The following is an 11,487-nucleotide window of genomic DNA, read 5'->3' on the forward strand; positions in this document are numbered from 1 at the left end:
GAGTTTGTTCAACAGTCTATAACAACTCTTTCTAGTCTATCTGAACCAGATTTTGGCCATCCTCAAGGTTAGTTAGGGAATCAAATCTGTTAGTCTGCCTAGAGACTAATATCTAAGTATGAATGTAGTTCACTACATCACGCTGCAAGCTAGTAAACAAACAGTTAAAGACCGATGAACTCCTGTGCATTTATCCAACATACAAGCCATCAGTGAGGTCTGGAGATGTGGAAAGCTGAAGTTTCACACATTCACAACTCCCCCACACCAAGGGTGCAGAGATGTCCTTCAGACCTGAGCACTAAGATTGATCTGACAAGCCATTGTAAGCCCATCCACTGATGAGGATGCCAACTGGAGGGTGTTTGCTTAACGAGTGTACTGACCATGTACAAACAAAGGGCAAGGAGTTGAAATCACAGCAGGACCAGATCTAGGATTTAGCCTCACTAAACACCATGGTATATTTCTGGGGCTCAATTTGAGCCAGAGAACAAGCAGCATTTTTCTCTTCACCAGTAAATTCAAAACAGTTCTGCCCTCTGGGGAGATGCCAGTCCCAAGGCTTCCCACACTCCCTCTACATCCTGAGCCTGTTGCCTTCTAGGAGCCATGTGCTGGCCACTAACCCATGGGGGATGCACTGGGAGGCATCTGACCATACATCACACCAACAACTTCCACCCCGTATGAATTACAAGGCCAGTATGGAGTTAGTTCAGCTGCTGACACTACAATTATATTGATTTATCCTGGGAAATGGAGCAAGAAAGCAAGGGGAAACAAGCAGGCCACAATATACCTGAAGATCTCCTTTCATTTAGCTTTATCCACAGACTGGATTACATATAATTTTGATGTAAAGTGGGTCTGGCTCTGTGACCTTCAAGAGTTTTCTTTTCAGAAAGTTATTTATGAAGGACTGAGACTGCTTATATTCACAAGCTTTTAGATTGAAACAGTCTGATTTTTAATATACTACTTCTCTAAGAACTGGGACAGCTGAAACTGTAACAGTCTACTCATCCCAGGTCTACAGTGGACACATTCTTGCATCCCAGCTAGAGAGAGTCAAGGGAGCCCAGAGAAGAGCACCTGTAGGAGGCAGCAGTTCAGACATTACTTAAAAGCACAAAGTCTATCAAACCCTTTTCAAATGTGGAAGGCTGTCAGGTGTATGCCTCATGAGGTCAAGAAAAAGAAGAGGAAACAAAAAAACCTGGACATTTCCTTCACCTCTCACTCTGTACAACTACCGAGAAACTAGTCAAAGTCAGGACAACTGAGAGGTGGTTTCACAAAAGGAAAATCCCAAACCCTCCAAAATGGCCTAAGAAAAACCTTGTATTGCATCACACGCTCCTCAAGTCATGCAAACACTGCTGTATCTTACCACACTCTGGACATCTACAAAGCTCTCCAGCCACAGTCACAAGTTAACAGAAAGAGAAGCAGGTGTCCACACCAACCATATACACAATACTGTCACAAAGGGAGGCAGAACTTGGTTTTGCAGATCAAATAGTGCAGATTCCTAGCTTTGTTGCTGAAGTGCTCTTCGAGCTAGGAAAAAGTTTATGCTTTCCTATATCTCACTTCATCACAGAGAAATGCAATGTTTTAGTTCAAAACAGCAGGATGGAAAAACAGAACAGATCAGGGCCCATCAGCTTTGCAACATAGGTAGTTCAATTAATGAAATCCACTTAATGTAATAGTGCACAACACTTCATCCACTCTGAAGCTGTTAAGAGTGAAATAGCACTGCTTTATTAAACCTCACACCTAAAATGTCTTCATTTGTAATCTTCCAACATTATAACACTCACGTCAGGCTTCTCAAATACAAGAGAAAACTACAAACAAGTATACACAGTCATGCCATGGATGCAATACCCCATAATATTGCACATATTATTTGATATAATATTGACATCATATTGTAACCACACAGCACAAAGAGGATTTCTCACTTGACATGATTGTATTTGCTTGTTGGCAGAGATTTTATGATTTGCACACATTCTTATTCAAAGACTCAATGAAAACAGCTTGGTTTGCTAACCTGATCTCTGGCAAGAAGGTTTTCTTGTAAGCATCCTCAATGTTCTGGAGATACAAAGGAGACACCTTTTTCTCATATGGCTAAAAGACAAACAGAGAACAATGCTGTGAAATGATCTTTATTTTTAACCCCCCACAGCACAGACTCCAGTCTAAGCAGAAGGTTGTGTTACACCATCTGTCAAGAGCTCACTCTTTTATTAGCACCAAATCTCCAGTGAACCACAAATATTAATGAAAATTTTAAGAATTTCTAAGCATTCCAAATGTTTTAAATCTTATGTGACACTAAGTATCTAGAGTTCCCCAAGAATCAAGTCAGACTGCATTAATTGTTGCTTTGGCACATACTACATCCATTGTTTTAACAATTAGCCATATGAGTAAGCTTCTGATGCACTAGTGAGTCTACAAAGAAAGGGAAAAGCGAGTTCAAAAGCAGAAAGAAAAAGCAAAATTAACTTTCTTGCAACTTATTTCAGTGTGCTACAGCAATCATCACGTTCTCCTTGAGCTCACATAAACTAAGGGTACCGATGTGACCATTTTAGGCTGTGCCTTTAAGAAAGGGACAGTTGCTGGAACACTCTGGCTGAATGTTTTGATGAAATAATGAAAACAAGATATTCTAAACGAATTTCATTGGTAGATTGGTAGCATGCAACTTTAAGTTTTTAGTTCAGTTTGAATCTCAGATGTTCAGTTGAGTCTGTCTTTTTTCAGCCTGCCTGTTTCAGTCTCTCTCTGAGCAACAGCTGTGCTAGATGGAGTTAACCTTGAACTAACAAATAAGAAACTAATTCTTGCATATTCTTTGAGCTAACAGAATTTCCTCCTTAATAATTACCTTTTCCTCTCTCTAACCCTTTTTAGGAAAAAAAGGAGGTAGGAGGAGAGAGGGGGTAGAGGGGGGGGACACCCTCCTGGCTGGAGGAGGGAGTTTTGTTCTGTATATTTTGCTGTATATTTCTATATATATTGTAAATACTGTATATTGTGTATATATTCACTGCATTCCATCCTGCTTGTAAATATAGCTTATATTCATTTCTGCTTCTCCAACTGAGTTAGCCATGGTTTCTTTGTGTGTGGGGGAGAACTGAACTTTCTCTCACCACCACAACCGAAGAGACTCAAAAAGTTTAACTCTGCAAAGACTGATTAATCACAGCTACCTGCATATTCACATTACACAAATCATCCAGAAAAAAAAAAAAAAAAGAATCACAGACTGGAAGGTTGTCCGAGCCTGCCTTTTCATGACAGTGCCAAAACGCACCCATTTCTCCACTTTCGGCCAAGTGCGTGGGCAATCATCCATTCCAAAATCTCTGGGATTTTATGGCTATTTTACCTACTCTTAAATCAGTTTACCATCAGCCACATGGTAGACTTCAATTCCACATGCAAAAAATACTACAAAAATTTCTCTTATCTACCATGTGGTGCCTTCATTTCCAATCTAAAATGCATTTCCTGCTTACAATGTTCATTTAAGATGCATATCCTTCCAATGTAATGGGCATCTCTGATAGTTGGACCCACTGGAGAGATTTTCTTTTTCCAGTGCCCTGCAACAGCATACTGAACACCAGACACTCCACCCACCAAAGGAGGCAGAATTCCCAAACTATTCAGTAGCCATTGCCCCAAGGAAGTTATAGCAGCTATTTCTCCATAAGGTCTCAAAATAGCCACTAACCTTTATGCTTCCAAGAGCAAGGAACTCACTGGTTCCCACAAAGTATTAAGAAGCTTCCAATTCTGTCACTAAAGTTGCTAAAACAAAATAGCTATAGTTTTCCTACACGAACAAATCCTATTGATTAAAGCACAGAGGCCTAAATTGCTGGAGGGCAGAAAGCAAGTTACTCGTCCAGTAGAGTGCAAAATTCAGGCCAGAGAAACCACAAAGCAGCAAAGGCAGTCTTTCATTTATGGCTCTGAAGTCACTGCCCTTCAGCAATCAGCAGTCTCTCTTAAATGAGCAGGAAACTGCAAAATGAAACACTGTTAGCTAACCCTGGCACACAAACATACATGCCCCAGGAAGCAGGCAGCACCAAATGTTTCAGAGATGAGAATTTTTTTAGTAATAAATCAAAGTTTTCTTTGAATCTCCCAAGCTTTCTGCTGCTAAGTGCTTTGTCTACAATTTCTCTCAGCCTTTGAGCAAGGTACAAGGTAAACATAAGTTAATCCTCATTACACATCTAAGAACAGTTAGAAGCACATGCCCAAATATAGGAGGGAATCAAAAAACCACAGCTTCAGGTTAGTCAGTATATGAGATATTCTACAGTTCTTCTGATCCAAGATTATCTCAATAATCCAATAAACTGGTATAATAAGAGGTAATTTGAAGACAATGCTATAGAAGTAAGTTAATTTTCTTTTTAACAGTATCACAGTATCAGTCAGGGTTGGAAGGGACCACAAGGATCATCTAGTTCCAACCCCCCTGCCATGGGCAGGGACACCCCACACTAGATCCAGCTGGCCAGAGCCTCATCCAGCCTGGTCTTAAACAGCTCCAGGGATGGCGCCCCAACCACCTCCCTGGACAACCCATTCCAGGGCTTCACCACTCTCACGGTGAAGAACTTCCTTCTCACATCCAGCCTCAATCTCCCCACTTCCAGCTTCATTCCATTTCCCTTAGTCCTATTACTACCTATAGGCTCCATCCAATTCTGTGGCTTCAAAAACAACATCTTGAAGAGAAATCATGACACCCCTCAAAGAGGGAGTTTTAAGAGCAAATGTTGCCATGTCCCACAGCTGTCAGATGTCAAAAGGCAAGTCACACAGCATCTCAGACTACACTGCAGTTGCACTAGTGACAAGAAGTGACTGTTTTTCTTATCAGCTTTATGTGACATCAGTCAGAAAGCTTCCCAGATATTTTATTTCATGGAACAGCTACACAAAAACAGTTTTCAGTTTAAAGTGGTGGTTTCACTGTGTTAGCACAAAAGCACCAAGCTTTTGTAATTCTATCAATTTTCACAAAGGCAACTGAAATTGCTGATCACAAGTGAGCCACTCTAACAACATGTATGAAAGGGCAATTAGCTAGGGAAGCTGACAGGGGACTCTGGAACTCAGGAAGTAGAGATAATCTTAAGATTTTATGGTAAGAAGCATGTTTCCTGGCCATGACTCTTGAAATGGCAGCTACAAAGGCTGGGTTTCAAAAGCAGGTGAATTTTATAGAACTTGCCATTACAGAAATGACAGCATGCTGATGCAGTCAAAAAAAAGTTGTTGGTTCTGTTGGTTTTTTTTATGTTGCTGTTTGGTTTTGCTTGTTTGCTGGGGTTTTTTTCAGAGCAAGCATACCAGAGTACCCACACAGTTTCAGAAACCACACATAATGGCATGATTTCAACACACATTAATAGCAAGTAATAGTGGCAAGATAAAATTACCTCTCCTTTCTCTTGAATCCTCTTCTGCACCTCTTGGACAGGCATATCTATATAGATAACCAAGTGAGGTGGCAGGAATTCACAAATGCTGATCTCTTTGATCTCCTTGTAGTGATCAAGGCCTGCACAAAAACAAAGGGCAGACTTTTCCTCAGATAGAATTCAGTTCCTAGAATAAACAAACCTCCAAAAAAAAAAGTAAAACAATTAAGCCACAAGACTGAGATATAAGAACATTAGCATGGTTGTATCAAAGTGGGGATTTATTTGTGACCTAAGTTTAGAGAAACCTAGGTTCTTCCTCTATCATTTAGAAACAGCCTCTCAAAACACCATAGAGACTCCAGCACTCAGGTCACCTAACTGAAAGTGCCTTCTGCCACCGCCTCACATGTTAAATAAATGGCCCTACCACAAAGATAATAGTGATGGAAAGGTGGTAATGGGGGAAAAAAAAAAAGTCATGATTCAACAAGACTTTTATTTCCCAAATGGGAGGGAAAAAAAAATCACAGAACAGCCAGGCATTTGCCCCACCTTCCAATGCATACAAAAATCATTCTTAGGTGAAGCAAATATTTGAAGAGATCACCAACCCAACAGCAGCCCTCCCTCACCCACACTGAGTGTGCCTCCAGTCACTGCTACTCAAGAGCTCTGTGTGCTGCAAAAGCGATAGCAGACCTCTTCAAAAATACAACCACCAGGGCTCCACTTAGGAGAACAGAACTGGAGGACCTCACCTTGCCACACAGAACTACGTACCTAAAGAGAAACTGGTCACTTCTGTGCAGCTGGATTATCCTACCACATCCCCTACCAAATCAATAACCTAAACATCTTGGAGGTGATAACTGGTTATTAGCAAACCACACAGGTTCAGGGGAAGCATCTACTCAACATTTCAGTAGCACTACTAACACAGGGTCCCTTTAACCTAGCTCAAATGCAAGCTTTCCTAGTGAGACTCACTGGCTTAGCCAGAAATGTAGTCATCAGGTTTTCAAGTTTGAACAGTCTGTGAAAAGTTTAAAGCCTGTTGTGCTTGGCAGCACAGTAAGCAGCAGTCAGCAGCATGTCTGTTCACTGTTTAAGGATTTCAGCACACTCCACTATTTGTTGTCAGGACTTTATATTACCTATAAATTGTGGGTTGATGGGCTTTTCTTGCCTCCCCAAATGCAGAGCAGCAAGATACAGCTCATTATAACCAGCACTCATTCAGCAAGAAGTTGCAACATATAGCAGAAGTTAAAAAATGCAAACGCACATCTCCTAAATCTAAGGGAAATCAAAGGAGAGAAGGAACAGGAAGCAGTCAGGGAAACTACCTTCACTTCAGGAATAGCCAAAATACCAGATTTGCCAAGAACAGGCAGAAACGACAGACTCTGCAGCAACTTATTAAAAGGTCACCTGATGACTGCAATTTACTGCTGTTTTCTCCAGACTTTCACACTTTCATGCAGCTGTTAGTTTGCATATTTTGGCTGTGGCTGATCTACACATATTCCAGATGCAGCTGCACCAGGGCAGAGAGTTTTGTTTCTTTAAAACTAAACTACCACACTTCTGGTTAAGATTATGGCAAAATAACTTCCTTTTACATGCCAGTAACTTACACCGCTTGTGGATATAGCCTTGTTTAAACATTGCATCCAGAAACACAAAGTCGCTGTAGGGAGAGCGTTCCATCACCACACCTTGTCCTGCAACAAGAAGTAGGTCCCAGTCAGCAAGGTCCAGAGACTGCTGGCAGCAACATTTCAAATTTAAGACAATAACACACTTATGGTCAATTTTCTGAATGCTTTTCTAGCAACTTTAAACAAAGTGATAAAAGCTAAGTTTTAGCTTGCACAAACATACTGGATGTGTAATTTTGAACATATATTCTCCTACTGTGCCTACCACTACAGCAGCAAAGCATTACTATACCTAAGGAGTACATTTACATTTGTGTCTGGAACTTTCTGGCATTCACATCTTCCCATCTTTCTTGGAAAATACTTAACAAACAAACAGTTAAATCAGTGGTGGTAAAGGAGACCTTTTCTCACCAGAAGACACTCAAATGTTAACAATATCACCACAAAACAGTATTTAATACAATAAAGTCTGAACAAAAGACACCATCAGGGCAAAAGTCAAGGTACATCTGGTACATCTTTCCTTTGCTGGAAATGATACAAGATACTGTTCTAACAGAAAAATGTGCAAGAGAGTTTTCTAAATGGGTTTTTATCCGGTATTAAGAAGGAAAAAAAGATAAAAGGCTTAACAATAAAAGAGCTTTTTATCTGAAAATGCAGATACCAGCAAAGCACTTCTAAACAGCTCACTCACAGCTTATACTCAGAAGCTGTTCATTTAGAAATGAAATGTATTTACTGTGAAACCTAACCTGTGGACAGCAGATGCTCCAAAGCATCAGCATACTGCAAAACACGGTTACCAAACAGCCAAGACTGCAGTCGGTAAGAATGTCCATCGGCACATTTGGGATCATTGTAAAACCTCTCAAGGTTACAGAAACCATTGAATTTCTCAGGCAGCAGTGTTCCATCTCCTGTGATTCGGTTTAGATAATAGATGTCTGCTTCTGGGAAATATTTCATTCCTGAGAAAAAAGAAAGCCACAAGACAGCACAAATAAAAATAGTAAGTTTTGTTCATTTATAGTAAACTTCTATTTCAAAATAGACGTTTGCTTTTCAATATAGCTGTACTTTAAGCAACTCTTACAAACAGCACAAAATTCTTTGGTCAATCACATCACAAAGGGCAGATAAATCTTAATTTGAAGTATTGCCACCTTTCATCTTCCCAGTGAGAGCTGGTTCTAAGTAGAACCTTAATGCCACCAATACTCTAAGCACCTTGATGCTCTGGGTACATCCATGCAGAAGATCCTAGCTTTCAAGGTGCTTGGTGATTTTATCAGAGCCAGGAGCTCAGTGAGCAAAGTAACTCATTAGAACTGAAATTTCATTCACAACAAATCATACCTACTCAAGCATCTCACAGATCTGACAAGTGTTCTTACCATCATTTCACACCTCACTGACATTTTATTCTTTTCTTGTCTATAAGCCCTCCACATGAACTGTGGCACTGCCCAACTAATGAATTGCTAAGTCAAAGAATTGCTGATTTGGTGAACTAACTTTCTTTACTCAAGAATCACAATTCCAGTGTTAAATTCTGTTAGCTATTGGAGAAATAGTAATATTTACCTAGTTTTTCTGCTATTTTTTCTGCAAGCTTGCCCTTCCCAGAAGATAAGTTTCCCTCCACTGTGAAGATTTTGCTGTACTCAGTGAATTTTTTTGTAGTTCTTTCTCCTAACATATAAGCCAACCAACCATACTCCAAATTCCGCTCAGGGCTGATATGAATTCTTGCCTGAAAGAAAACACAACAAAATTCACACATTTTAGCTCTCTTAGCTGAGCCAGGCATGCTCCAAAGGCAACTTTTTCAGCAGCTTCTGCACACGCAGGACACACAATCGCACACCCAGCACAAGGAATTTTCATACTGTGAAATTAGTGCTGACATTTCAGCCTAACAACTGCACCTGAGAAGCTGTTTAAGAAACAGAAGGCTGAAATAACAGAGATGACAAAACAATTCTCAGTGCATTTAAAACAGGACTGCTCTGCCTGAACTCTGCTCTGAACCTGCACAATGACTGAAACTTTCCAGACTTAGTGAAGGACAGACGATGTGCCCTGCATTCCCACGGCACATCCAACAGTGGGATTTTGCTTGCATTTGTTTGTTGCTGAGCAGAGATTAACATGAAACGTTCTCCTTCTCTCAAGGCCCTCTCCCAGTCCCTCAGTCGAGTTACAGCTTCGTTTCTGCACAAAACTGTTCCTGGTCAAAGGTGTCAAGAAACAGCACCTGGCCTGTGAAGTTCAAGGCATTATCTTAATAAGCTTCCCTCAACAAAGCCACCAGGTGACCGATATAAACAGAATAAGGCTTAGTTGGAACAATGATGTGACCTCACTTGCACAAGTAAGATTTTATTTTTATGTGCTATTCTTCTGCTTGCACAGCCAGCCATGGCATTCACAAACTGAAGGCCACTGGGTCACCATACTCCCGTCTCGGGTATTTACTTGTGCTTCTATCACAAATCTTCTCTACGAAGCCACCGGGAATGTCACTTTCTAACTAGGCCCAGCCAAGCTCAGCCTCCCCCCCCGCCATGAAGCGTTCCTCAGCACTCCCCGAGACACGGCGCCCCCGAGCCCAGGAACGCTGCTAGGAGCTAGCAGAGGCCGGCTCGGGAGCCCGGCCCCGCTCCTAAGGGATGCGAAGAACGCGCTGCCAGCACAGCCCTCCGCCACGCAACCGGTCAGGTCCCAGCCGCCAGCCCCACGGGGAGGCCGCAGGAGCCCGGGCACCCCAAGGTGAGCCCGCCGGCCGCGGCAGTCCGGGCGACCGTGGCTGGGTGCAGAGACCTCCCTTTTCCCCGGCCCCGCTCACCGCCGGCACGATGCCACTCCTCAGGTGGCCCCGAGCGGCGGCGGCCGCAGCCGGGACCACCTTGGCCACCCACAAGGACATAGCGGCACCGAGGAGACGCAGCCGACCCCGAAGCGCCGGAAGGACGGGCGCGGGAAGATGACGCCTGGCGGAGGGGCTGGCGCCCGTGCGGGGCGGCCGTGAGAGCGCGGGGCCGCTCCGCCCTCCGCCCTGCCCCTCCCCGCCCCGCCCCGCCGCGGTGAGGCAGGCCTGGAGCCGGGAGGCGGTGAGGTTCTCCAGAAAATTTGTTTTCTTGGCCAGGGCCAAGGCTCCCTGAGAAGAACTAGAGATAGGAAAATGACATTTCTGCACCAGTGTCCCTGTTGGCTCCTCAAGCGTTGATCCCTTGGCCGAAACAGACAGGAGGACTCTTGCGAAAGCCTCTCACGCTGCTCCTGCCCACTGGCTCTCTGAGTCCAGTGGGATGTTCAGGGCCTGAGGTCTGGCGATGCAAGCTGCTTACTCCTGCTTTCTCTACCAGGATAGGATGCCACTGCACACCGGCCATGTTCTGCCATCATGCCACTTTCCATCAGCTGGCACGGTGGATCCCACAATTGGATGTGGAGGGTGCAGCTCGTGCCCCCACTGCCTCCTCACTGCCAGCCAGAGACATCAAAGGCAGCTTCTGTCCCAGTGTTCCTCCTCTTAGCTGACAGAAGGTAGGCAAGACCACCACTCGTTGTTCCAGACTGGTGGGTACCTCTCTTTTAGAACAAAGGCCCCACTCAAGATTTGGAAAGGGGGAAAAAAGGCCACGATCAGGAGGCAGGAGCACTTCTCCTGCAAAGACAGGTTGAGAGAGTTGGGGTTGTTCATCTTGGAGAATAAAAGGCTCTGGGGAAACCTTATTGCAGCCTTCCAGTACTTGAAGCCTGCGAGACAGATGGAGAGGGACTTTTTACAAAGGCATGTAGTGACTTGATGAGGGCCAGTGGCTTCAAACTGGAAGAGGCTAGAGTTAGATTAGATGTTAAGAGGAAACTCTTCCCCATAAGGGTGGTGAGGCACTGGAACATGTTGCCCAGAGAAGCTGTGGAGGTTCCAACTGTGGAAGTGTTCAAAGCCAAGTTGGATAGGGCCTTGAGCAATCTGGTCTAATACAAGGTGTCCATGCCCCGTAGCAAAAGGATTTGAACTAGATGTTGTCTGAGGTCCCTTCCAACCCAATCAATTCTATGAATGAAATGAAATAAAGATCTAGCTCCTTCTCCATCTGTGTGGAAGCCCATGATCTAGCTCAGCTTCCAGTCCCCCATCTAAAACACTTTCTGCCCTCATACTTTGGGCCTTTGATTTGGGTTGTGTTTGCTAGCCCTTGCTAGCTGGGGACAGCATGGTACCTTCCATACTGCCACTTCTGAGTGATGGCATCCTCATCTGCATCCTTACCTGTCTTTCTGTTATCCCTGGAGAAAAGGATGGCGAAGATCCACCAACACTTCAGTATCAC

The 11,487-nt window shown here is 43.4% G+C and overlaps 1 protein-coding gene across 1 annotated transcript in view; it reads right to left on the bottom strand.

Moving 5' to 3' along the window:
• NDUFA10 (NADH:ubiquinone oxidoreductase subunit A10) overlaps positions 1 to 10,140 on the bottom strand; it is a 47,511-nt gene extending 37,371 nt beyond the window's left edge. Inside the window, exons 1-6 of the mRNA XM_054172216.1 lie at positions 9,996 to 10,140; positions 8,732 to 8,900; positions 7,900 to 8,115; positions 7,118 to 7,204; positions 5,496 to 5,617; positions 2,066 to 2,145 (exon numbers count right to left, since the gene is read on the bottom strand). Of these exons, the coding sequence (XP_054028191.1) occupies positions 2,066 to 2,145; positions 5,496 to 5,617; positions 7,118 to 7,204; positions 7,900 to 8,115; positions 8,732 to 8,900; positions 9,996 to 10,076 (755 nt within the window). The 5' untranslated portion in view covers positions 10,077 to 10,140. The remainder of the gene's footprint in view (positions 1 to 2,065; positions 2,146 to 5,495; positions 5,618 to 7,117; positions 7,205 to 7,899; positions 8,116 to 8,731; positions 8,901 to 9,995) is intronic.
• Between the last annotated feature and the right edge of the window lie 1,347 nt (positions 10,141 to 11,487).

The sequence above is a fragment of the Dryobates pubescens genome, chromosome 2, assembly GCF_014839835.1.
Source record: "Dryobates pubescens isolate bDryPub1 chromosome 2, bDryPub1.pri, whole genome shotgun sequence".
In the NCBI taxonomy this organism is placed as follows: Eukaryota; Metazoa; Chordata; class Aves; order Piciformes; family Picidae; genus Dryobates; species Dryobates pubescens.